Below are 27,123 nucleotides of genomic sequence, written 5' to 3' on the forward strand. Positions count from 1 at the left end.
ATTATCCAGAGACAAAGACACATACTGAGACAGTAGGCTTTTGCTGCAAGAAGAGGCACTGGCTTCACTGTCTATAGGGCCCTCACCAATCTGACCTTGCCCTCCTCATCCTCTCAAAATTCCCACGGCACTAGGGTTGACTCGCCCTTGAATGTTGCGGCTTCTGCCTTGCAGTGCGTAGCCACAGGCCTATGCTCCAGGGCGCTCACTGGTCTAAGGCCCTCCTGGTCCCCAGTGTGGTGGCATGGGACCCACAAGGACTCCACCTTCTCTGCCCAGTGCTGCCAGGCAAGCCCTGGCTCCTCCACCCCGGGCCAGAATTATCTGTCTTTCTGGATGCGCTGTCTTTGAGTTAACTGTGCCTTGCACCCAACACCCCCTCCGCCACCTTGCCTGCCTGAGGGTAGAATGGGCTAAGCCTTAGATCTAGGCTCTTGGGAGATAATAGGGGATGGATGATTGGAAGCCACGGGTGGGAGCTCATGGTGATTCAAACTTATGCTTAGGGGTAGAGGTTGGGCCCCACTAGCCTTAAAAACAAGCTTTTGCCCCTCTTGGCCTGGCTGACTTCTACTGCACCCTCACAATCAATCCATCTCTTCCTAGGCCTAGTCAGGTGGCCCCTAGGGCCTGGGCTGCCCAGCTTCCCTGTACCGTCCCCCGCAGCATTCTCACGCCACCTACACTGGGAGCCAGCAGCCTCGAGACTGCCTGTCACAACCCATCCAGCAGGGTCCTCCCTGCCTCGGCCACAGGCCAGTCTGCGATCAGCCCAGAGACTTAGAGGACCTTGTATCCGTTCATGGGCCTGAGCATTCCTTGCGCTCAGCCACCCAACACTGATTTTACTTCCTGCCAGGCACAGGCTAGGGCCCAGAGGTGAGGAACTGAACATGACAAGTGCAGTCTTAGCTGGAGAAGCTCGCAGCCAGTGGGAAAGAGAGGCTTTAGCCTGCGCAGCGCAGGCCGAGGCCGCACGAGGGCTCTGCCAGCGGCCCCTATGCATTTGGAGTCGGTTTGCCCAGCCCGGCTGCCTTCCGTGCTGCTCTGGGCTGGTAGGTCGAGGCTGGATGACAGCAGTCTTGTGGAGCAGGGGCCAGCCAGAGACTCACTTCAGGACCCCCCCCTGTCCTGTTTGCAGCTGCAGAGAGGATGCTGTGGTCAGGGGGACTGGTGATCCCAGGCGCAGGGAACCCTTCTGATCAGAACAGGGGCAGGGTGACAGGCTGTGGAAGGTGAAGGGTGCTGTGGCAGGTCTAGGTGGCTGTTGTGTTGATGTCTGTCTGCTTCTTGGTCCCCAGGTCCACACCTCTGTGTCCACAATCAGAAGTCACCAAGATGCCCATCTGTGAAAAAGCTCCCCCGAAGATGGCAGCAAAAAGTCCGGGCAGTGAGGAGGAGCCTGTAAGTGATGTTTCAAGCCCCCTCTCTCATCCCTGCTCCCCATCCCCAAGCCCTTGTTCCAGAACAGTACTAAGTGGGGCTGGCCTCCTAATGTTGCCTGGCCCCTAGCCTTGTGCTCTCCTGGGCATGAATGCCAGCTGTAACCCTGCCTCTAGTTTGCTGAGGAGCCTGGGAGGGCCTGGCAGAGCTGGGAGTGTCTTCAGGGAATACCGAGGGAATGCTGACAGCTACACTTTCTAACCCCAAAGCCAGGGAGAGTCCTTGGTCTGGGCCCGGTACTTTCTTTTCTCCCGGAGCCTCCCCCTCTGCAAGTTCTGCTTCCAGTGGCTTTGAGCCCAGTGGGATTGCCTGAGGATGAGCCTGAATTCTCTGCTCTAAGCCTTGCCACATCGCAGCCCCTGGAGCCTGAAGGCTCCAACTTCCCCACCAGCTTGAGACACTGCCGTCCTTCCCCGGGCAGGCATCCTCCTTCCGTATCATACTCACCTTCCAAAGTGAGTGTGCCACAGCTGTCTTCTTGACACCTCTTTACCCCAACCTGCACCCCAGGGCTTCATTTGAAAACTTGATCAGAACTTTCTGGCTTCTCTCTGTGAAGTTGCTCACCACGTTGTCTAGATAAACAGTCTGACAAACCCTTCTGTTGTTGTCTCTCCCTTTGGACTGAGGCTGCCTTGAGAGCAGACTCTGTCTCCCCATTGTCTCTTGAGCTCAGCCCAGGACCTGGCTCATATAAATTGCCCAGAAATGTTTATTGACCTAAGATCCCAGGACCCAAATTCGTACAAGCCCCTGTCTCTGTACCCAGGCAAAGTCAGAAATCCATGAGAGTCTGCGAAGAACCCTGAGGGGCTGAGACATTTCAGCAGAGAGTTCCTGCTTCATTCCTTCTTCCGCATCACTGATTCCCCCATGACCCAGGCGGAGTCCCTGTCACAGCCCTGAAGAAGCGTGGCTCCAACCAGACCTGCAGTCACTCTTGGACAAGTCACCAGCTGGACTGGGCTTTCTGTACACGTTTCCCCACTCACCCACCAAACGGATCCCCAAGACCCCAGGAGAGAGAAGAGGGTAGGGAGGCTGGACCTGGCTCTCTGGGAGTGGGCTGGGCCACCTAGAATGCTGCCCAGACCCATCCTCGAGTGTTCCCCAGGGCAGCCCTCCTCCCTCCCGCTAGGGCAGTGAGCTCTGGAGGAGCAGGCTCAGACAGGCGGGTCCCCTTCTCTCATCCGGGCATGCGCTCCAGCTCACTCACTCTCCAGGGGCAGGGAGCTCGCTTCAGTCCCTGCAGCAGGGCAGGGCACAGGCAAATACTCAGGGGACCCGCTTCACCCCACAGCCCGGCTGGGGTAGAAAACTCACTCCCTTTACCGCCCCACCAAGGAGAAAGCCCTGAAAGAAGGCTGTCCGCTTTTTGCCGGCTTTGTAAAGTTTAGTGAGTAATATGAAAAATCCTGGCTTCTCATTGTGACCAGCTAAGTGAGGGAGAAGAAGGATGGATGGAAAAGGAAGCAAAAATGAGAAAGACCGAGTGGGAAGAAGCGGGAGGGGCGGGGGGCGGGGGGTGGATTATTTCAGGTGCTGACTCTGCCATTGAACGGCCGGATGACTTTGGAATAGTCTCTTCACTCTTGGGCCCTCAGTTTCCTCGCCTGAAAACTGGACAAAAATTCCTGCCCAGGCTAAGCCACAGCCCTGTTGAACACACAAGATCCCGCAGTGATAGAGCTTGTTAACTGGAAAACTCACATCAGGAGGACGTGGGTGGGGAATTCCTCTGAGATTCTCGAGATGCTTTGGGACCCCAGGAGCTATGGGTTTTCTCTCAGCAATCCCTTGGGAGGTGTAAGGATGGTCCCATCATGACGCTTTATGATGTGCCTATTTGGGGCCAGTTGTTTCTCTTATTTACCTGTGCCCCTCTCAGCTAGGGATTGTTGTTTAAGTCTATGGATAAGGAAGCTGAAGCTTGGAGAGATTAAGAGTGGAAGAACTTAATCGTCCCCCATCCCTGTCCCACATGGAGCTAAATGCCCTTCCCTGGGTTTCATAACAGGGAGGGATTTAATAAGGAGTACACGAGTCAGCCTCCCATATCATGAATATCGGAGTATCTTGCAGAATTCTGGTCATTAGGGCAGGCAGTGAACTATTCCTCTCTCCATCTTTCACCTGTCCAAACCCCTCCATTAGAGTCACACCCTTTGGGTCCAGAGATCAGTTGGATTGTGGAGCCCCAGCTGGGAACAGCTCCTAAACTAAGAGTGGCCAGCAGTCAGTATCAGTAACAGATCGTAGACTCATTCTTAATGGTTTATAAGCACTTTCACATCCATGATCACTTTGATCTTATAAGAAGTAGAGTTTCTTACTTCCGTTTTACAGGGGAGGAAGCTGAGGCACAGAGGTGGGGGTGACTTGCCAGAGGTCACACGGATGGGCCGCAGTTTGTTCTGTCTGGGATCGGCATCAAGGTCTTTTCCTCTGCACTTGGTCCCCTGCTTGGGGCAGGGCTGAGGTGTGGGACAAAGCAAACAGGTGCCTCCTCAGTTCACAGCTCTGCTGAACTGAGCTCTAGAAACAGACACGTCCCAGGGTAGGGAACAGGGATGGGACAGATGGAGGCAGACCCAGGGGATCAATCTGGGGACAGGCAGGGCCCACACATAAGGACAGGCACAAGAGCCTGCGAACCTTGTCTTCCAGGGGCTGCCCAAACTCCCTGTGCCCCCGCTGCAGCAGACCCTGGCCACCTACCTGCGGTGCGTGCAGCACCTGGTGCCCCAGGAGCAGTTCAGGAGGAGCCAGGCCATCGTGAAGCAGTTTGGGGCCCCTGGCGGCCTCGGCGAGACCCTGCAGCAGAAGCTGCTGGAACGGCAGGAGAAGACTGCCAACTGGGTAAGAGCTGCTGGGGCAGCAGACGAGGAGCCCCTGGAGCAAAGGGCAGAAGCTAGATGAGAAGACGGAGGGGTTTGGATAGAGGGCGGGCAGGCGACAAAGACGGGGCAGAGGGAGGGACAGGCATGGGGGAGAACCAGAGGGGTAGTGAGGGGCAAGGGTGAGAGGCTGAGAGGGGACAGATGCAGATGGAGATGGGGTCATGGGGAGAGACAGGGTACAGAGATGGCAGGCAGATGGGGGCAGGTGAGTAATAGGGTTGGGAGCAGCCGGGGGTAGCATGAAGTCAGGGGAGAGGGATGAAAGGCAGGAATGAGACACTCGTAGGACTGGGCAGGGGACACGGATGAAGCGGCCCTCACGCAGGATGAACAGTGAGATGGAAGAAAGGGTGGAGCTGAGGGGCAGGCGGGTGGCTCAGGGAGCCACAAGCTCCAGCCCGTAACTGGGGCTTAGTGCATGCTTGAGGAATGAATGAATGAAACAAAGTACATGACCTCGTGAAGGGTCCCCGTCCCGCTTCCGGGATGCCAAGGTGGGGGTGGCGTGTTCCCCAGGCAGGGTGTGCGTAGCCCTGCGGGTAACGGCGCCCTCCTTGGCAGGTGTCCGAGTACTGGCTGAACGACATGTATCTCAACAATCGCCTGGCCCTGCCTGTCAACTCCAGCCCAGCTGTGATCTTTGCCCGGCAGCACTTCCAAGACACCAATGACCAGTTAAGGTGAGGACACCGGGCTCCCGGGCTCATAGCTTGGGAGTCTGCCTGGAGGAGGGGGCCTGGCCGCACCCACAGGAAGGAGAGGCTGAAGCTCGTGCCTTGGCTGAGCTTTCTGAGGCCAAGTGGCCCTGAGACAGTGGCCATCCAGGCCAAGGGGTCAGAGGAAGGGTAGGTGAGGGGCACGTGGGTAACAAACACAAGGTCTTCCTCAGGTATATCTATTTGGGGTGGAGTGGGGTGGGGTGGGGAGGTCATGGGCCCCAGGTGCCCCCACGGCAGTCAGGCCTGGCTGAGGTCCTGGGAGGAAACCTGCAGCCTCTGATCCCACTGGTGCTTGAAGTTGGGGCTTGCCACTGGGATGCGCGGCCCCAGGCTGATTCAGAGGCCTGTGCTCCCTGCAGCCCCCAGCTCTGAGCAGAGGCTCCCGGGGAGTGGGAATGGCTCCTTCCCGCCAGCCGCCACCAGAGTCTCTGCCATCTGCTGCAATTTCAGAGCTCACTGAGCCGCTGGAACGGCCTCTGGGTGCGCTGATGACTGCAACAGAGGGGCCATTTATGCAGGAGAGGAGCAGGGCGGAGGGTCTCTAAGAGCCAAACCCAGGTCTCTGGCCTCAAGACCAAAATGTGGCGCAGCGTGAGGACAGTTCAGAGGGAGGAAATAAAAACGAGGCAGGGTCCACCTTGGCCTCTGATCCAGGCTGGAAGACCCCCGCCCCTCCTTCTTCAGCCAGCCCAATCAACCTGCTGGCTGGAGGGGGAGGGGGTGGGCAGCCTTCCCCCTTCCCCTACGGCTGGGCATTCCCTGGGCAGAGAAGTATGTGGACTTCTGGGTGCAGTTCCCAAAACTGCATTGAAGGGGGGTGTTTTCCTCCTGATGCAATTAAGCCAGGCTCTTCGTCCATGGGTAGTTAAGATGATAGGGTCCAATGGGAAGGTTTTCTGGTGCCTTTTTCTGCGGACAGCACCTCCCAGAAGCCTGGGTTTGGGCCCAGTCCAGGCCCAGCACAGGCGTCCCCTGGGAGAACACCGCCCCTAACGGTCGAGCCTCCTCCTGCCTGCTCCTCAGCCTCTCCTGGCTTCCTCTCCCTCCTCCTCCTCTCGTTCACCTTCCAGTTTCCTCTCCTCAGGAGCATTTTTAGTCTCAGGTTTGTGAAGGAAACTGACAGCCGGGGGTAGGGATGGAGCAGCAGGAACCCTATCTGATTATTGCACCGTTAAGGCCAGTCATCTGGTGGGTGGTCCATGAGTATGGGGAGACTAGAGGAGGAGGGAAGGAGGGAGAGGGGGAGAGAAAGAGGAAGAAGGGGTGAAAGAAGGAGGGAGAAAGGAGGGAGGGCCCCTGGGAGAGAGGAGAGACTTAGGCCTCATCTCTCTCTGCAGGTTTGCCGCCAACCTCATCTCCGGTGTGCTCAGCTACAAGGCCCTGCTGGACAGGTAGGACTGAGCCCCACCTGGGAAGGGTAGTGCCCTGTTCATCTGTCTGCCTAGCCAAGGAGCTATGAACATTGGAGTACATGTGTCTTTTTCAATTACAATTTTCTCAGAGTATATGCCCAGTAGTGGTATTGCTGGGTCATGTGATAGCTCTTTATCCCTAGTTTTTAAGCAAATCCCCACACTGCTCTCCACAGTGGCTGTATCAATTTACATTCCCACCAGCAGTGCAAGAGGGCTTCCTTTTCTCCACATCCCCTCCAGCATTTATTGTTTGCCGATTTTTTTCACTTTTCAAATTGATGCTGGAAAGATGAAGGGAAATAAGGCCCCATCCCCGTCTTCAAAAGGTTCTCAGACTCTCTAGCGAAACAGGCACATGAACAGCACCAAATGCAGCTGTGTGCATCCTCTCTGAGCCCCTCACTCCAGTATCTGGCCCCTGACATCCCCACTGGGGCGCCTCCTAGTCACTGCAAGCTGAGTCATCCCCAGTGGGCTCTTGGGCCCCCTCCCCATGCCCCGCAGGCCCTTTACCTTGTCCTGACATCTCAGTAAACGTGCCACACAGCCCCGGTGGTGAATCCAGGATCCTGTAAGTCACCCGCAGTATCTTTCTCCCTCGCCTGCTCATCTAGTCCAAGCTCAGGGATATCACACTCCCTCCAGAACCCATCGGAGAAGGCAATGGCAACCCACTCCAGTGCTCTTGCCTGGAAAAATCCCATGGACAGAGGAGCCTGGTAGGCTGCAGTCCATGGGGCCGCTAAGAGTTGGACACGACTGAGCTACTTCACTTTCACTTTTCACTTTCATGCCTTGGAGAAGGAAATGGCAACCCACTCCAGTGTTCTTGCCTGGAGAATCCCAGGGACGGGGGAGCCTGGTGGGCTGCCGTCTATGGGGTCGCACAGAGTCGGACCCGACTGGAGCGACTCAGCAGCAGCAGCAGCAGCCAGAACCCATACTCACACCCTCCTCTTACTCCCATCGCCCTCCCCAGGCCCGTCACCTTCCCAGCAGCCCACAGCCTCCTTCCCATGACCGGCTTCCACCTATTCTCCACCCAGAACCAGTGCCTTTATGACAGCAAAGCGGATCAGATCATGCCCCTGAGTGCTCTCGCCTTCCCGGGGCTTTCACTGCCCCAAGAATGAAATGGCACTGACTTCTGCTGCCAAAGAGGCCACAGGCCTCCCCACTTCTCTGTCCATCTCTTTACTCAGCTTTGACTGGCTTCCTTTCATCTTTGACCAGTGTTCCTCAAACAATCTATGGTGAAGGACCAATATATATTTTATTTAGTAAAATGTTTTTGAAAGTGAAAGTGTTGGTTGCTCAATCTTGCCCGACTGTTTGTAACCCCATGGACTGTAACCCACCAGCTTCTCTGTCCATGGAATTTTGCAGGCAAGAATACTGGAGTAGGTTGCCATTTCCTACTCCAGGGGGTCTTCCTGACCCTGGAATCGAATCCAAGTCTCCCGAATTGCAGGCAGTTTTTTTTTTTCTATCTGAGCCACCAACTGAATTAGCAGGAAAACGGCATATAGATACAAAACACAAGACCCCTTGTTTCCTTGTTAGATTTAGCACATATAAACGTCCTCTGTCAAGTTGTTACAAGTTTCTGAAAGCTCCCCCTGGAGTCCCACAATCAGCCTGTCATCAGCTGGTCCTTCCAGTTCAGTCTGACACCCACACTTGAAGCAGCAGGACAGTGGGATGCTCCACCCAGCCCCCTCGGCCTCACTCTGCCCCAGCTCACCTCGTGGCTGCCTCTTAACCCCAGGGCTCAGCTCTGGAGTCTGATCCTCAGTGAGACCATCCCTGGTCACTCCTGCCCTGCCAGTCGCTGTCTCCTCACCCCATCTGACTGCCTGCCTCTTTCTTTGCTCCCCGACCTGTGCCCCGTTAGAACAGGAAGCTCAGCTCTTGCTTGCACCTGCCTCCCCAGAGGCTCGAATGGTGCCTGGTCCAGCAGGGTGCTCAGTCACATTTGTTGGCTGAAAGCAAGGAAGAAGGGAGGGAAAAAGAGGCAGAAAAAGAGAGAGAAAAGCAGGAAGGGGAAAGGGAGGTGGAATGTGGAGGGGAGGGTGGAACAGGAAGAGGAAAGACAGAGGGAGAGAGCAGGAGGCAGAGGAGGAAGCGGGGAGGAGGAAGGAAGCGCCTGAGACGTGCTGAGATCTAGGAGAAAGAGAGCTTTCCACCTTGAACTCAAAGGAGGCTTCCGGAAGAGCTGATGACGGAGGAAGCTCTCAGAAGAGTGAAGGGAGTTTTCTAAACAGATCAGTTGCGTGCAGGGCTGAGGCTGAAGGCGTGCCAAGCAGCAGCAGTAGCAAAGGCCCGGAGCGGCCAGATCTCTGCCTGCACACGTCGCGCGTGAGGCTGGAGAGAGGGAGACCAGTGGAGGCCGGAGGACACGAGGGGCTCCCTGGGGCCTTCTGCTACTTTGGAAAACGGGAATCTAGCTCCTGAACGGCCGTCACCATGCAGTTCTGGCGTCAGGTTAGAGTACAACCGATTTTGATTCCCGGCCTCTCTTCCCTCCCTCCCCCTCCAGCCGCTCCATCCCCACCGACTGTGCCAAGGGCCAGCTATCAGGGCAGCCGCTCTGTATGAAGCAATACTACGGGCTCTTCTCCTCCTACCGGCTCCCCGGCCACACCCAGGACACGCTGGTGGCCCAGAAGAGCAGTGTCATGCCTGAGCCAGAGCACGTCATTGTGGCCTGCTGCAACCAGGTAAGTGGCCCCTCGCTCCTGCAGCCTCTCGGGCCTGGGGAGGGTGCACACCTGTTCATCCCTCCCTGCTTCTCCACGGTGTTCAGCCCCCTCCCAGAGTCACACGGCGAGCTGGGGCAGGGTGGCCCGAAATGGGGTCTCTTGATTTCTGTGAGTCCCATTTCTCTCCACTGGTTGGATTTTAAGAAGGAGGAGCGTCGTCAGTCGAGATGCCTTCGGGAGGTTCCCATTTCAGTCCTGTCCAGCCAAGTCAGGTCCAGTGAACTGCCTGGATGGACTGAGGGTCGTTGATGAGACCCAGCATGTCTTCAGCCCTTCCACATGCAGTCACCCAGGTCGTGGCCTTCCTGGAGACCACACACAGATGGACAGCTTACAGACTGTCTGGGCACCCCTGTCCAGGTGGGCCTGGTATCTACACTCATCCCATCTGATCTTAGGTGGCCTTGCAGAGGGGGCCTTGGGTCTCCACTGACACACGAGGAGACGAGACTTAGGTTAAGCGGCTTGTCCAGGGGTGGGGAGGACTCCTCGCTCTGCCGATGTTGCAAGTCCACGCTCTAACCTCTGCAGCTCAGGTCCTCAGACTGGGCTCCAGGGAGCACGGAAGAGCCTGTGCAGGCCCAGGGGATGCCAGATGGAGTGTTTTATATACTGAGGCTCCACATGAATATTTCATCTGATGAAAAGCCATTTGTTTTCAGTAAAACCCAACTTTGACGCCCGCCCGGGGGCTCCCCTGGAATTTTTTTCTGTAGTGGTTTCTTCTTAGGCTCATGTGACATTTTCGGTCTAAATTGGGAGCCCTAAGTTTGCCATCGAAAGATGGCTGTTCCCAGGTTGGAAGTCCACCTGACACCGGGCTGGCCACAGGACAGAAGCTTTCTCCACCTTCATTCAAAAGTCAAACCCAGAGCATCCCAGCGGCCCCCGCCCCGCCACACACACACACACACCACAGTATCCATCCCTCCTAGAAATGCTGGCAAGACTCCCGCTCTGAACCAGACCACCTGTATGCTGCTCAGGGCATGGGGCCAGGCACACGTCAGTCAGCAGAGAAGCGATCTTGACCTGGGACTATGAGTAGAACCCTTTACAATGCTGAGGCTCTAGCTGCGAAACTACTGAGTGCCAGTTCACAGGCCTCACCTACAGAGCTCACCCGAGCTCACGTGTATAGGTACATATGCATTGCATGGAGCATTTTGTGCGGTGTTCTTCCATTTTAATCTTTCTCTGCATGTTATTTGCTGCCATTTTTTCTCCACTCACCAGTGTGTTTGAAATCTGTCCCTGTAGCTGTATCCAGAGCCAGGTCATTCCTTTCAACTGCTGGATAGACATGCATTGGACAGGCGCTGCCCGTTTTGCTTAACCATTCCCTTACTGCAGAGCAAGTGGGGTCTCTCTACCAATTTTCTATTGCCAACAAGGCTGATATGTGCAGTCCTTTATATGTCTCCCGGAGCACAAGTATGTTTCTCTAAGCCTTAGACTAAAGCATGCATTACAGGAGCAGTTACTGAATCATAGGGCACGCACATTTTCAGTTTTGATGGACACAGCCCCCAACAGCAAGCAGATGTACCAGTTTCCTCTCCGTTTCCCACAAATATAATGGTTTTACGTCAAATAGGAACTACAGAAAAGAAACTTTCTTTAGTTAAGTTTAATCTGGCCTTCTTTGATCTGGGAGAGCTTGGAGTCCAGCACAGTAGACAGTGTCAGGCTGGTCCCCACATTGTGGCTCTTCTGAACCATCAAGTACCTTGGGAACCAGGGGCCTGAGTGTCCCCCGCCCCGTCCTGCTCCCATGCAGAGGCTCGGGGAAGGCCTGACGTCTAGGGCGGGCCGCCCTGAGTGACGTCTTTGACCTGTTTCCCCCACAGTTCTTTGTCTTGGATGTTGTGATTAATTTCCGCCGTCTCAGTGAGGGGGATCTGTTCACTCAGTTGAGAAAGATAGTCAGAATGGCTTCCAACGAGGATGAACGCTTGCCTCCAATCGGCCTGCTGACGTCAGACGGGAGGAGCGAGTGGACTGAGGCCAGGACGGTCCTCATGAAAGGTCAGCAGCAGCACCCAGCACGTCTCCATGCTCATCTCATCCTCACACCCATTGGCCTCCCTCCCTCCAGGGGTGTACCTCATCCCCATTTGCCATAGCGTGGGAAGCTCAGGCCTCCTTTCAGCCCAGGACCCAAAGGCATATCCTGCGGTCAGCTGAAGGCACCTTTTGTACCCTTGTAATTCATCTGACGGCATGCTGACTTTCTGGGTGAGGCTGACTAGCCCTGGAATCCGAGGATGTCTGGGAGCATGGTGTGGGGCAAGGTTCTGAGTTGAAGGAAGGCCAGCTGCAGTGAAGCAGTGGAGTTTTACTGGTGGGCAAGGGAGGTGCTCGTTTCCGGGATCTGAGCTGCTGGGAGGGCTGTCAGGTAGGGGTTTGGGATGGGCCCACCTCTGGAAGGGTGCTTGGCTGCCTCCTTCACGCGATTTCTTGGTCCCAAAATTCTTCATCGTCAAGCTGCTCTTATCCTTCTGGCTGCGGCTCTTAAGAAAGTTTCTAAGCTTTCGCATAAGAAATCCAGCAACAGCAGTACATTTTTCACATTGTCCTTCTGGAAACTGCTTTTCAAACCCAAAGCGAGCCCTATTCTCAGGAACTGTGTGGAGAGTCTTGCTTTCTTGCCTACATTCCCAGATGAAGAGTGGGACTTCTTTGAGCCTTTATCTGCTCCTTGGGCTTTCGTTCCAGCCAGGTGACCATTCAGAGTTCTTGAGTGTCTGTAAGCTGAGGACCTGGGCTAGGCCTGGGGTGTGTAAGGGACAAAAAGGATGGAGCCCTTGGCCTTGAGCAGCCCCCTCGATAGGAATCGGGGATGGATTCAAGTACCTAGTAATGCAGTATCTCCCCACGTAAGGCAGTAGAGCCAGTAGCAACTAAATAAATGCTCCAGGACTTCAGAGAGGGGAGGGAGCCCTTCTAATTGGGAGGCTTTTGAAAGGCTTTGAGGGAAGAGGTAGGAACCCTGTGACATGAGTGAGAGGGACAGGAGGCAGGGACAGTGTCCAGGCAGGCAGGCCAACTGCAGGCAACGCTAGCCGCCCAGCAGGGCCATATCTGACCTGCCCAGTACCGTGAGGAGAGCAGTCTGGCCGGCAAAGATGGCCGTGCTGGACGTACCGGGAGAATGAGAAGGTGATGGGGCTTGACTGTCCAGCAGCAGGCACACCCTTCTCCCTAGAAAGCTCTTCTTCCAGGGCTGGCTGGCTCCTTGCACTGTCCCCAGCTCAGCTTAGGTGTCCACCCCAGACTCTCCTGGAGCACCCCGCCTCTCCCCAGCACACTCTGCCCCTTGTCCTGGTTTTCATCTTGGTTGCATTTCTTACTCTCTGAAGTCAGTTTTCTGTCTGTTTGATTCATGCTGATTATCTGTCCCTTTCCCACACCGCCACCCAAGTCTGTAAAACCCAGGAGGACAGGGGCCTTACCTGGCTTAACTTCTGAATCTGCTGTCCCAAACACAGTTAATCCCCAATCATGCTTGTTAAATAAGGGAATGAAGGACAGTAAGGATGCTGGGCCCCAGCCTTATTTCCCACTTACCACTTAATTTTCTTTCATTCAGATCTTGGTCACCTTCAAGTGCATGGTCTTGAATTGGAGGCTGTGTGGGTCACAGGTAGATGCCAGAGGTGACCCTCTTCTTCCCAGTCTAATGGCCACATGGGAGAATTAATAACTTATGATTTGAAAGTGAGTTAATTCCCTCAGGAGACCATGGTATAATCACATCTACTCTTCTCCCCTCCAGGGACAGAGACAAGCATCAGAAGAATTGCCTCTGCTTCCAGGAGGCTTCCCACTTTATTAGCAGGCCAGGCCCAAGCCATCACCCCGCACGACTGACCAAGATTGCCTTGGGGTCTGAGTGCCTGGGTGCGCTAATCGGAATTAATTTGTTAATGGCACTTGATCTGGCTTTCTGAATGGAAGTGCTGTTTCTAAAGGAAGCATGACAGAAAGGAGGGGAGTGCACACACAGCTTCGCTCTGGAAATCTAATTAATCCAGTTAGCACTGGCTGTGTCATCTGCAGCGGGAATCTGATCCTTCACTGAGCTCTCCTCTCTGGAGCGCCCCTTCCCACAGAAGGAAAACGGGGAAACCACTTAGGAAATGATTTGAGTGTCAAAGTGAAAGATTAAGGCAGCTTGGGCTAGAGTTGAGAGTGAAGATAAGACGGAAAGATGGAAAGACACGGGTGGGGTCTAGAGAAGTTTCAAAGTGGAAACAACAACAAGGAAAAGAGGAATGAGCTTTTTTTAAAATAAATGTATTAGAAATGTACTTCTTTTATTGGAGTATAATTTACAATATTATGTTAGTTTCTGCTGCACAACAAAAGTGAGCCGGCTGTATGTATGTAGCGCCAGCTCTCTCTGAGCCTGCCTCCCACCCTCTCCATCCCAGCCCCCTGGGCCATCGCAGAGCAGAGCTGAGCTCCCCGTGCTGCGCAGCAGCTCCTGCTCGCTGTCTGCCTCACATCAGAGTCTATGTACCACTCTCCTAATTCGTCCCACCCTCCCCTTAGAAAAACGGTACTAATGAGCCTGTTTGCAGGGCAAGCGTAGAGAAACAGGTGTAGACAGTGGGCTTGTGGACGCAGGGGAGTCCTAGGTTTTTGATGTGAGCAACTGAGTAGGTGGTGGGACCGTTCACTGAGATGAAAACCAGCCGAGGGGAGCGATACAGCAGGGAGAGGTCCTCTCCTGGTGTATCAGGGATGCGACGCCTCGGGCCATCTAAGTAGAGACGTCAAGTTAGATCTATGTGTCTGGAGCTCAAGGGAGAGGTCGGTACAGAGATATAAATTTGAGAGCCATCAGCACAGAAGTGATAGTTAAAGTCATGGACCTTGATGAGATCATCTGGAAACGGAAGACGGGGCCTTGGAGGTCAGGTAGGAAAAGATGCAGAGGGAACAGAGAAAGAACAGGCTGTGAAGTCAGGACGAAAGCCGGAGATGAGTCACAGAATCCAAGAGGGAAGAGAGCGAGCCACCAGCTATGTCGGATGCTGCTGAGAACTCTGGGGAGAATGGGACAGAGAGGAGACTCTGGGCTTGGCAACCCTAAGTCAGCCATGACCTTCACCAAAGTCAGGCCAGAGTACTAGACGGGGGGGAAGGTGTATGGTGGTGGAGGCCATCCCACAGCAGGAAGAAACTGTTAACGAGACAGTCACTGAGCAGAAGCAGCTAAGGGTGGGTGGTTCTTTTCAGACGTTTTGGTACTAGAAGGAGCAGAAAAATGGAAGTGGTTGGAAGAGGATGGGGGTCAAGGGAAGTGTTTTCAGTAGGAGAGGTAAGTGCCTGGAAGTGATGCAGCAAGTGAAATTGTTAGTGAGGAGAGAGGAGACGGATGGAGGGGTGGGATTCTTGCAAGGCAAAAGCAGATGGAGCACAGAGAATCAGAGCCCTTGACTGATACAAGGAAGCCGAACCTGGCCTCAGGCCAGCAGTGGTGAGCGGGGCCCTGGAGGCAGAAGAGAGTGCGTGACAGAGCCTCATGGGAAGTGAGACAGACAGCCTGCTCAGGAGACTCGCTAAGGTTCATGGACTGTGTTGAGCTCATATTTGAGGGCCAGACACTTTAGAAGAAACAATACCATTATTTTGCAATCCCCCCTCTCCCCCACACATAATGTTGAGGTGCTGAGGTTCAGGCAAGGAGAAGGTGGGTTGCTGAGAAGGTGGGTTGCTGGTTCTTCTACCAGGAGCCCGTCGTCTAGCCAAGGTCAGTGAGTATAACTGAGGGAGAGAAGGCGGGTGTGGAGGGGAACGGTTCGAATGCTGGGATCTGAACTGAGTAAGCCGGCGAGTTAGTCTGCTCAGGCTGCGACAACACCCTGCTATACCCTTGTGGGGCTTAGACAGCAGCCACTTCTCTTCTCCCGCTTTCAGAGCCGAGAAGTCCAAGGTCAAGGTGTCAACACAGCGTTTCTTCTGAGGCCTTTCTCCTTGACCAGGACGGCTGCCTCCTCCCTGTATCTTTACACTTGTCTTCCCTCTGTGTACAAGGATGTCTGTGTTCTCATCTCTTTCTCTTATAAGGACACCAGTCATGTTGGATTAAGGTCCCACCCCAGTGACCTCATTTTAATTACCTGTATAAAGACCCTCGTCTCCAAATACAGTCCCTGGGACAGGGGTTAGACTTCAACTTAGGGATTTTGGGGGGGACACAGTTTAGCCCATCACAGGAGGGAAGTGAAAGATGGAGGTGGATGGTGGAGAGTGGAAACAGGCAGCGGGGCTGAAGGGTCTTGGAGATGTCGGTGAGACGTGCTGCAGTGGGAGGTAACAGTGTGTGAAGCAGGAATCAGAGTGGTCAAGGTATGGGGCGCTTGAGCTGATGCTCCAGAGGGGTTGGGTCCTGGTAGTGACATGCCTCCAGATGAGCTGATGCTCCAGAGGGGCTGGGTCCTGGTAGTGACATGCCTCCAGATGAGCTGATGCTCCAGAGGGGCTGGGTCCTGATAGTGACATGCCTCCAGATGAGCTGATGCTCCAGAGGGGCTGGGTCCTGGTAGCGACATGCCTCCAGATGAGCTGATGCTCCAGAGGGGCTGGGTCCTGGTAGCGACATGCCTCCAGATGAGCTGATGCTCCAGAGGGGCTGGGTCCTGGTAGTGACATGCCTCCATATGAGCTGATGCTCCAGAGGGCTGGGTCCTGGTAGTGACATGCCTCCAGATGAGCGGATGCTCCAGAGGGGCTGGGTCCTGGTAGTGACATGCCTCCAGATGAGCTGATGCTCCAGAGGGGCTGGGTCCTGGTAGTGACATGCCTCCAGATGAGGTGGTAGGAGTAGGTGCTGAGGTTGACTGTCAAAGGTGAGAGGTCAAACGGCCGAGAGAGGATGCCAGCCAGGCCACGCACAGGGATGTTCAAGCTACCGAAAGGATGACCAGCGTGGTGATGGGGAGGAAGAGCTAGAGGCAGGTCCTGGTGGTTGGGCCCTGTGAGGAGGCCAGAGGAGCATAGCAACAGGGAGGATAATGCGTGGCGGGAAGAGGAAAGCCTACCAGCTGCAGCTCCACAGAGAGAGCCGGAGGGGACGGGGGTCATTTGGGAGCCGGGAGGGGACGCCCCCTGCCCATCTGGTGCTGGGCTGAGTGTGAGGGAAGATGACAGTCCTCTAGGAGGGGGTGCAAGGAAGTGGGCCCTCAGAGGGGGCACCCTTCAGTTGCTGCAAAAGGTTAACAGAACACTTTCAAAGAAGGTTAACAGGGCAAGGGGAGAGCCAGTCAAGCACTGTGGAGAGCCCAGGAAGGAGGAGAGAAGAGCAGGGGAGGACCAGGCCCACCCAGGGGACACTGGAGCATCAGGGGTGGGAGCGCTGGGGAGGGCGGCCATCGTTGCAAATGACGCTCCCAGAGCGCTGACCTCTTTGAGGCCCCTCTCTCTCCTGGTTCCAGGAGCAGCTGCTGACTGTGGTGAGGCCGGGGGTCTTTCTGGCTCTCGAGAGAACCGCCACTAACACTGGAAAATGGGTTGAGCTTTCCAGGGTATCTCAGCTGAAGTCCCAAGATCTCTACCTCCGTTCCAGAGACCCCGGCAGAGGCCAGTGTCCATGGGCACTGGGTCCAGGCTGGCATTGTGCAGTAGAAAGTTTCAGCCAAGCTGAGCTCCCCTTGTCCTGGTGGATGCCTAGAGCAGGAAGCCTGAGCTCAGACAAAATTCCCCCTTGAATTTCCACGGGGTCAGCTGAGACCCACAGAGGCGGTTGATTGCATCAACCCGCTCTCCTTCCAGTGATGGTCCCTGATCCCCCAACCAGCTTGGCCCCCTCTGTAAGCTCCCAGGCTGCCCAGCCTGACCCTCTGCCAGGACATGGAGAGGGTGGAGCTCACAGAGGTCCAGGAGCTGCCAGTGGGACACAGTCCACATTGAGGGGCCTCCTGGGGGCATTGAGGGCTGCAAGACCTGCGGGGACTGTCTCTGCCCCTGGGATTTGCCATCTTGCTGGGGAGACTAGAATAAACAGAATCGTCAGGACAAGAGTAGACAAGATAGAATCAAAGGGAAGGTCTCCCTTAGGAGTCCTGTGGGAATTGGGGGACCTCACCCCTCTGCATCTCATAGTTCACGAGGACTTGCTGTGCCAAGTGAGACTTGAGGCTAAACCAAGGTGGGGTGGGGTCAGTGTGGCTGGGGCTAGTTGACCATATGAGGGTCATCTAGAGAAATCAGAAAAAACAAATCAGAAAAACCAAACCAGATTCTTGGGTCCTGGTGATTTTCCAGTAGCACTGGATTGAGGCTAAGGAATTCGTATTATTAAAGCACCCTCAGGTACAGTCCAGGGTGGAACCCACTTATTCAGATGCTAGCAGCCACCATGTGTGGAGGTTCCCCTTATTGCTGGGCCCTGTCCTGGGTGCTTTCTGCCCCTTGTTGCTGCAAGTCTCCATAACAGCCTGTGAGGTGGGACTTACACGCTCACGAGCAGAGGAGGCTGTGTCTCCCACAGGTTAGGTGGAGGGTGGTGGAGCCGGGAGTGACCAGGGAACATCTGTCTCCCAGCCTGACATCTTCAGGGCCTGGCACTCGGGTGAGATTTGGGCCTCAGGAGGGCTGTGTGCATCCTCTCACGACCTCCCTCCCCACCCAAAGTGAAGCTATGGCCTTCCTGAACCCAGGAGGAGCCAACACCGTTATTCTGTCTAGAAATTTAATTAAACATCCAGCCCTGAGTCTGGAAGACTACAGCACTTGTCAATTTGCAGGAAAAGGATCGCCAGCTAGGAGATCCGCCCCTCTGCTGGCTCGCCTGCCCGGGTGCAGTGGAGATCCTGTGAACAGACTTTGGAAGCAGATGCCTCCGTTTGCACAGTCCCGTAAATATTTATTCCCAGCAGCCAATTAGAGCTGAGCCACAGCTTCCAAGGAGGGAACTGACAGAAGGTTGCTGTGTCTGCAGAGGGCCTCCTCGGTCATGGTTTACAAGACCCACTCGGGATGGGGCGTCTTGCTCTTTAAATATTGTCATCCAGAGATAGGCAAGCCTGCTGATTTTAAAACCAATTACACATTAGCAATAACAGCCTCTCTGATTCAATTGCCCCAGAAATATCTCCTGGCTCTTGAGGCTGAATGCTGTTTTCTTTCTTTGGGCCAACCCCTCCCTCTCACAGTGGAAGCGTGAAGGCTTTCCTGGTTGAGAGCAACCAGACAGGGAGAGGCCTGTGGTCCAGGGCGAGAGGTCTGGGCTTGACCGGCCCCTCGCTGAGGCTCTGAGTCTGGCTCCTTAAGCCAGGATGGGGAGATGGCAGCCATCTAAGGGATCCAAAGCTGGGGTTCCCGGGCCTGCTGCACAGAGGGCGATCACTCAGGACACCTCTTACCAGATTCAGGGAAACGCTCTGGGGATGTTCTCCCAAGCCCAAAACCACCCTGAAAAATCCAGCGAGCTGAAAATGGACTTGTGTGGATGGGCACAGCTCTTGCAGTCAGTGACAGTGGCCCGTGGCCTCAGACTGAATGGCTATCATCCTGGTGTGGAGCCCTGACTCTTACTGACTCTGGGGAGCTCTTTTGCCTCCCCCGGCTCCCCAGGTGCCACGTGCCCTGCGTGGACACACTCCAGACTCCTCCACTCCCTCGTTCCTCCCCGTGTGCCCTCTTTCTGGCCCTCACTGTCCATTTCACGGGCAGCACTGTGACGTTCCGTTTCAGGGCAGCTGAGAGGTTGCGGGTTTTTGGTTGGTTTGTTTGTCTTTTTGTATCTCCTGCCTTTCACCACTTACCACCCCTCCCCTAATTCTGAAATTCTGAAAGTGTGATAGCTCTTTAAATCTGTCTTTATGGGAAGGGTAGCTGGAACCCAGAGGGAAGAGCAGTTCTTGGCTACTGACTTCTTTTTTTAAAAAAATTAAATTAAACTTTGGAGATAATTATAGCCGCGCATGCACTTGCATGGAATAAACGTGCTTGTGCCGTTCAGCCCTACCCCGCAGGGAATGGTGACATCTTGCGAAATTACAGTGTCACAACCAGGACACTGATGCTGATACAGTCAAGACAGAGAACATCTCCATCCCCACAAGGACCCCTGGTGTTCCCTTTACGGCTGCACCCACTTTCCCTCCAACTCCACCCCGCCTTAATCCCTAGCAACCACTAATCCATCCTTCATTTCTATGATGTTGTTTCAAGAATGTCATATAAATGGGATCATGCAGCGTGTAACTTCCTGAGACTGGGTTTTTTACTCAGTATAATACTCTGAAGAGATCCATCCCGGTTATTGTATGTGTGAATAGTTCATTCTGTATCCCACAATTTGAATGTTTCAACATAAGTGACGTAACCATCCACCCATTGAAGGACATCTGAGTTGTCTCTACTTTTTGGCTACTACAAATAAAGCTACTGTGAATATATACATAGGTTTTTGTGTGATCATAAGTTTTCGTTTCAGATGTTCAAGAATGAAATTGCTAGGTCATATGATATTTGCATGCTTCGTTTTACAGGAAACCGCTAAAGTGTTTTTAAGAGTGACTGTACCATTTTACTTTCCCATCAGCAATGCATGGGAAAGTTTCTCTTCATTGTCATTATTTTTTACTTTTATTATTGCCTTCTGATACATGTGCAGGGATCTTATTGCGGCTGTAATTTACATTTCTCTGATGACTAATGCTGTTGAATATTTTTTCATGTGCTACTCTTCCCTCCATGTCTCACCTTTTGGGAAATATTTCTCGTCTTCTGCTCATTTTCTGATTGGATTGTTTGGGGCTTAGGTTTTGGGTTTTGGATTTTTTTTTTTTTAACCAGTGAGTTCTGAGAGCTGCTTATATATTCTTTATTAACCTTTTATTGGATATGTGGCTTTATATTTTCTCCCAATCTGAGCTTATCTTTTCATCTTAACAGGGTGTTTCACTGAAGAAATGGTTTTAGTTTTGATGAAGTCCAATTTATCAGTTTTTTATCTTTTTGGATCATTCATTTGGCAACAAGCCTAAGAATTATATGTCTAGTCCTCATATCCCAAAGATGAATTTCTCCTAAAAGTTTTATACCATTGTACATTTAAGCTGACAATCTATTTTGTGCTAATTTTTTGTAAGGTATCAGATTTTTATCCAAGGTTTCAGGAAGGGGTACCTATGGATGTACAGATGTTCCTGTAATATTTGCTGAAAAAGCCATCCTTCCTCCGTTAAATTACTTTTGCACCTTTGTCAAAATCAGCCGGGCATATTTGTGTGAGTCTATTTTGGGGTTTTCTGTTCTCTGCCATCGATCCGTGTGTTCATCTGTCTGCCGATACTGCATGGTCTTGGCTCTGTGATAAGTCTTCAAATCGGATACACTGATTCCTCCAACTTTATTCTTTTTAAAAACTGTTTTAGCTATTCTAGTTCCCTCGCCTTTTCACACAGATTTCAGAATAATCTCGTCTACAGCTACGAAGAGTCTTGCTGGGGTTTTGATGGGAGCTGGTTAAGCCTGTGTGCCAACCTGGGGAGAATCGGCATCTCCACTGCACTTTTTCGCATGCATGAACACGATACACCTCTCCGTTTACTTCCACCTGTGATTTTTGCATTAGGTGTTTTGCACTTCCTTAGATGCGCCCTGCATGCCTGTGTTAGAGTCACACTGGGGAATTCCATTCGTTTTGATGGTCTAAATGACACTGCATTTTCTCTTTGGTGTTCATCTCTTTGTCACTGGTGTTGGGTTTTTGTATGTTCATTTTATATCCTGTGAACTTCCAGCTCATCTGTTAGTTCCAGGTGGAGTTTTCTGGGGGTAGATTCCTTATGATTTTCTACACAGACAGATCATGTCATATGAAAATAGGCAGCTTTTTCTTACTGATATCTTTCTTTTTATTCCCTTTTCTTGCCTTTTCGTGTGGCCAGAACTCCCAGTACTAGTTGAACAGCGGTGGTGGGAATGGGCATCCTTCTTGTCCCTCATCTTCGGAGCGAGGCACAGTCTTTCCACCCTTACGTATGTTGGCTGTATGCATTTTTGTTTGGGGTACATTAGCTGTATGCATTTTTTGGGGGGACAGTGTCTTTTCATGAAGTTGAAGATGTTCCACTCTATTCCTAGCTTTCTGAGATTTTATCATGATAAGATGTTGGACTTCGTAACTTGTACTTCACCAATTGATCTAATCATGTGATTTTTCAACAGTGTGTTAATGCTGTGGATTACGTGAGTTGATTTTCTGATACGGAACCAGGTTTGCATCCCCGAAGGAGCCCCACTTAGTCACAGTATATACTTTTTACGTGTTGCTTAATTCTATTTGCTGCTCCACTGTTAGCTATCTTTGTTTCTGTATTAATGATGGTTACTTGTCTGTAGCGGGTTGTTGTGTGTGTGTGTGTGTGTGTGTGTGGTGTGTGTGTGTGGTTATGGGTGGCGGGGCGGTGTACCATCTTATCTGGTTTTGGTGTCGTGGTAACACTGGGTTCCTAAGATGAACTGGGGAGTGTTTGCTTTTCTTATATTGTCTGGAAGAAATTGTGTAGATTGGGGTTAATTCTTCCCTAAATGTTTGGTAGAATTCTCTAGTGAAACCATCAGGGCCTGGAGATTTTAGTGAGGAGGGGAAACTTTAAACTTACAGATTTAATTTCCTTAATAATTAGGGGGCTCTCCAAATTATTTGTTTCATATTTTATGCATTGTGGTTGTTTATACTTTTTAAGTGGTTAGTGCATTTCATCCAAGCTGTCGAATTTATGTCTGTGAAGTCGCTCAGTTGTGTCTGACTCTTTTGCGACTCCGTGAACTGTAGCCCACCAGGCTCCTCCGTCCATGGGATTCTCCAGGCAAGAATCCTGGAGTGGGTTGCCATTTCCTTCTCCAGGGGATCTTCCCAACCCAGGGATCGAACCCAAGTCTCCGGCATTGCAGGCAGACACTGTAACGTTCATAGTATTCTCTTAATATCCTTTTGACGTCTGCAAGATCCGTATATTTGATGTGAGTTTCTTGGAGATAGAATAGAGCTTGGATGTATACTTGTTGGCGTCCTCGCAGCCTCTAGGGGCTGGGAGTGTAAAGATCACCATGAGCCATAGAGTAGAGAAGGATTTGAAAGGTGGGATGACAGATTTTCCTCCCAAAAGGGGCTATGATTCCTTTGTCAGCGGAGTAAAGATACTCAGATGTGCATGACAAATATTTAGAAGCTCTTAAGTATCTGCAAGGGACCCAGTGCCTCCCCTCCCCAGACTATGTGAGGCAGGGCAGTAGAAGCCTGATATGCGTCCTTTTCCCAGGGACTAGATCAGAGAAGGCAAGTGTCCCAGAGAGGGCTGCCTGTGTGTGTATGCGTGTGCCCAGGTGGGTGTTTTGGGGATCAGCACCTGAGAGGTCTGCAGGCCTTCAAAGGCAGAGGTGCTGTGTTCATTTTCTCTTCGCTCACCTTAGTCACAGACTGGGAGCTTTCAACCTCTAGTAGAAGCTCTAGGGTCCTCTAAGGCCTCCTGGCCTCTGGAATTTCTGCATCACCAAAGTTGTCAACTCCCCAGGCATGGGTGGCAGAGCAAGCTCCTCCTATTACTCAGTTCTGACTTCTACCTATTAAGCAGGGGCTCCTTGAGGAAGATTGATTTACCACATTAAACGAGCCTCCCTGTGCTCGATGAGGACGTCACAAGACAAACGGCTCCTGCCGTGTGCCTCCGGCCCACCGCCCCACGTTTCCATCACGCTGGGGCCAGAGTCGTGGTGGGTGAGTTTGGATGTAGTCCATTTTCTGCCTTACACGATAAACTTGTCAGAGTCTGACCGATCAGCTGCTCGTATGCAGGGAGTCCATTTGCAAGGCCACCTGGCATCCTGGCTCTGCTGTCCTTCTCCTATTTCACTCTGTTTAATGAGCCAGGACCTGGTTCCTGTTGAGCGGTGCTGAGCTCCGGGGTCCTGCTTGACCTGCATGCAGCGGTGACGGTTCAGCCCCTCCTCGGGGGTCCCTCTGTCTTGCCTGGAGGCGGCTGGGGCACTGATGCCCAGGGAGCTGTCCTTTTATGCCACCAGCATCAAGTCACCCAGCTGAAAAGGAGGGTGCCCAACCCTCACTCTTCTGCCCAGCGGCTGCATCAGGCCTGCTCCCCAGGCTCTGAGTTGGACGGGTCTGCCCTGGGCTTCCCAGGGAGCTGAAGCCTGCCTACTCCACACTGCCCTTGGAGCTGTTTCATAGGCAGATACCAAGCCTGGGCTCTCAGAGCTCACTGAGACCCAGGCCAACGTGTATAGCATTGGGGCTGCCCGTGGTCCCCAGGCCCAGGCCCTCCCCGAGCAGCTAGGCATCGCTGGCAAGCTCCACTCACCAGCCTGGGTGTCTGCTGCCCAGCCTCAGAGCCTTTCCCAGCACTGTTACTTCCTTCCTGACATGTTCCTTCCTTCCTCTCCACCTATTTTGAATCAGACCCAGGCCTGGCCAAGGCCTCTCTATGCTCTGAAGTCACCAGCACCCCTGCACCCAAGGACTCCCAGAGTAACGTAGTGCAGGGCCAGGCACCATGGCTGTTGGCGAGGGCTCCAGCAGCAGCCAAGGTGGGGAGTCTTGCAGAGGTTAGGAATCCCTTTCCTGTCTCCGTCTCTCCTCCACCCCTTTCATTCTGTGAAACTCCCTGCCCCAGAGGTAGTGGTTTCCTGTCTTCCAAAGGGCCTGGAAGTCTGAGCTATGCCCACAGATCTCAGCCCCACCTGGCCATGCACACTCAAGTCCATTGCCAGACACAGACACTTCCTGTGCCCACCTAAGCCAGGGAACCAGGCCCTGCTCTCTGTGAGCTCAAAGCTTGAGAGGAGGCGGCCAGATCAAGACTTTAGGGCTGGATGGTCAGTGGCTGGGGTCTGGGGCAGCTACATGGTCCCACACTGTAAGGTCACATACTGTGTGGTAGGAGGCAGTGGGTGTAGAGGTAACTGGTCTGGCGCTGGCTCAGGTTCTATGTGAGGCCAGTCTGGCAAGCAGAGGGTCCTTGTCTGCCCTGAGCAGGCGCCCGAGCCAGCATGTTACCAGGATGGGGCGATCGGGGCGGGGCAGGAGCCCTCTGGGTTGCTCTCACCCACACGGGACGCAGGGCCCACACTGGATAGGGTTTGGGATCTCAGGAGCATTTGATGAGTAGGACTTTGATAGGCAGAGAGGGAGAAGGGCTCCCACCCAGGGGGCAGCCTGCACGATCCGAGGGGATGGATGTGCACAGGTATCCAGGAGCGGCAGGAGCTCCTGTGAGGTCCATGCCAGGATTCTGAGGAGGTGGCCCAGTGGGGCGGCATGGGCAAGCCATGGTGTCCAGAGGGTGGTGTTGAGAGGTTTGGAGTCTACCTTGTGGGTAGTAGAAGCTTGCTCAGGTTGAAGAGGGTGAAGTGGTGACTGCACGGCACTCAAGGGAGGAGGAGTGGGCGTTTCCTCCTCCCCGTACCCACACTGGCCACCACAATGGAGTCTCACTGAGCGTTCAGTCCCCAGGGCTGGGACCAAAGCCTGCAAGCTGATTGCCAAAGCCTGCAAGCTGATCAGAGGAGGCAGGAAAGTCCGAGAGGCCAAGCGGAAGGTGATGAGTCACTCTGGACACATAGGGATCAAGAAGAATCTTGAACACAGTGGGCTCCCCTAATCCATATTCCAGACAAGTGGGAGGGGAGGAAGACCCAAGGAGGGGCTGGCTTGCTGGCCAGCCTCGTTCCAGAGTGGAAGGCCAGCGTGAGAGACTTCTCCTTCCCCAGGGTGTGCAAGAGGAGGGAGGAAGGCGATGATAAGGACCACAGTGTCCTTTCACTGGAGGACGTCTGTGGACCCCTCTCGTGAACCTGGAGAACTCACCCCGGCAGAGCAGGGGCTGCTCAAGTGGCCTTAGCGTCTGGGGAGGTGCTGAGAGCACCTGAGAGCCTCTCTCGAGGCTTCCTGTGCCAGGAGCGGGGAGCGGCCAAGAGAGCCCGGGATGAGGCCGAGAGGAGGGAGGAGCAGACAGGACCTCCTCGATGGCCCCTCCAGGCCCTTAGCTGGACAGAGGAAAGGACGGGCAGGCCCCAGGCGTGGTCCTCATCGGCACGTCAGCTGTGGATTCAGCTGCCCCCTGACTGGGGAAGGTGCTGCTATGCCCGGCTCAACCCACAGGCAGGACCCGGCTGGTGAACGAAGGCTGCGGGGAGATCTGAGCCTCAGGGTGTGGAAGTCACACCTGCTCCTACCCGTTCCCTGGACTTCAGGAAGGCATTTTCCAGATAACTGTGACACGCGATGGGTATATTTCTTAGCTTAAGGCTCTGGAGAGAAAGAAGGCTCCAGACCTGGGGGCTGGGGTGGGATGGGGGTAGGCTCTGAAAAGAGGAGTTCAGACTTAGTCCCTGGGCTTCCAGAGGGAAGGGGGAGAGCCTGCGTGGAGAGGAGCAAGTAGCTGCAGAAGCAGAGGGCGGCATAGCGGGCTCAGAATCGGGGAGCACAGGAGGGCCAGGGCCAGGGCCAGGGCCAGGGCCAGGGCCGCCCAGAGGTCTGCCTGCATGCTAGGACAGGAAGGGGCTGGGAGCTGACTCAACCAACTGCCTTCTCCGAAGGCTCTTCAGCCCCCAGAATGTTTCTGTCTGACACAGAGAATAACATCCTGGATGGGACCTTAAGTATCTGCAGACACAACAGTTAAATAAATGGGAAGACTGTGGCAAACCAAGGGCACAGCTTCTCAACTCCAGCTCATCCCTTCAGTGTGAGGATGCGAATTCAGCATCACTACACGGTATAAGATTAGTATTAGAATTGGTCACATGTGACCCCAAATCCAAAATATTAGTATCTTAAGAAAACAGAGGTTTCTCTCTCTCTCCGTCTCTCGCATATATACTCAAACTGAGCCCTCCAGAGCTGATAGATGGTTGGAATTCTTCCATCACACTCCGAGGGTGTGGCCTGCATCCTCCTGGCCCAGAATGGAGGCTAGGCCTCTGGCCACCACACCTGTGATCCAGGCAGCAGGACCCAGGAAGGTGGAAAAAAGAGCAAAGAGAATGTGCTCGCTGTATTTGAGGAGGTTTCTTGAAAGCTGTCAGATGGTGTATCTAGATTTTTGTTGGCAGAGCTGAGACATGATTTCCCCAGCTGTGAGGGAAGCTGGGAAATGTAGCTTTAGTCCCGCTCATCTATGTGCCAAGCTGCAGACCAGGTGTGCTATGACTGAAGTGGGTGCGGGTATTGCAACATGCCATGTAATGCTCCTTTGCCTCAGATAACACGCACGCGTCTTCCCATGCCTGGAACACACTGGGACTGGGGGAGGGGTGTAACCCTGCACCCCGTCTGGCCCAGAGGTCAGGATGCCTGGCCGATGGCAGCCCTCACCGTCGGGTCCTGATGCCCCAGCACCTGTGTGGGGTGGTGCAGAAATAACGCAGTCACAGGAAAGACTCCTGGTTGGGAGAAAAGGTGTCTGGCCCCACAGTCACGGCACCTGTGGCCATAGTGAGGCCCACCGGGCAGGCTTTTCAAACCTCCTTCTGCTCAGGAGAGGAAGCTGCCTGGGGCAGCCCATCTGGCTGGCCCGGCTCTGCTTTGGAGGGAACTCCATGCCCACTGTCCCCTGTGGAGAAGTCAGGCTCTCTCAGTGGCATGCCTTTGGTACAACTCCGTGACCTTCAGTCTGCTTGTCCTGATGAACTCTGCATGCCCGAAACTGCCCCAGTAGCTCATCTGGCTACAGATTCAGGGGCAGACTGGCCCTTCCACCTGCCCTCCACATAGAAGCAACAGCTGGGGTGAGGGGTGACCTGGGAGAGCAACACCCTCACTTCCTTACTTCCCATTTTCATGTGAAATTGACTAATTAAAACTTTTTGGCAACTGATGTTTGAAAATCACAGTTCAGGACAAATG

General features: G+C 53.7%; 1 protein-coding gene across 1 annotated transcript in view; it reads left to right on the plus strand.

The window, feature by feature from the left end:
• The first annotated feature begins 1,338 nt into the window (after positions 1–1,338).
• CHAT (choline O-acetyltransferase) overlaps positions 1,339–27,123 on the plus strand; it is a 45,228-nt gene continuing 19,443 nt past the window's right edge. Inside the window, exons 1-6 of the mRNA XM_069571565.1 lie at positions 1,339–1,404; positions 4,111–4,302; positions 4,905–5,023; positions 6,400–6,453; positions 9,017–9,197; positions 11,090–11,267. Coding sequence (XP_069427666.1) covers positions 1,339–1,404; positions 4,111–4,302; positions 4,905–5,023; positions 6,400–6,453; positions 9,017–9,197; positions 11,090–11,267 — 790 coding nt within the window. The remainder of the gene's footprint in view (positions 1,405–4,110; positions 4,303–4,904; positions 5,024–6,399; positions 6,454–9,016; positions 9,198–11,089; positions 11,268–27,123) is intronic.

Source organism: Ovis canadensis, chromosome 25 (genome assembly GCF_042477335.2).
Source record: "Ovis canadensis isolate MfBH-ARS-UI-01 breed Bighorn chromosome 25, ARS-UI_OviCan_v2, whole genome shotgun sequence".
NCBI classification, from domain to species: Eukaryota; Metazoa; Chordata; class Mammalia; order Artiodactyla; family Bovidae; genus Ovis; species Ovis canadensis.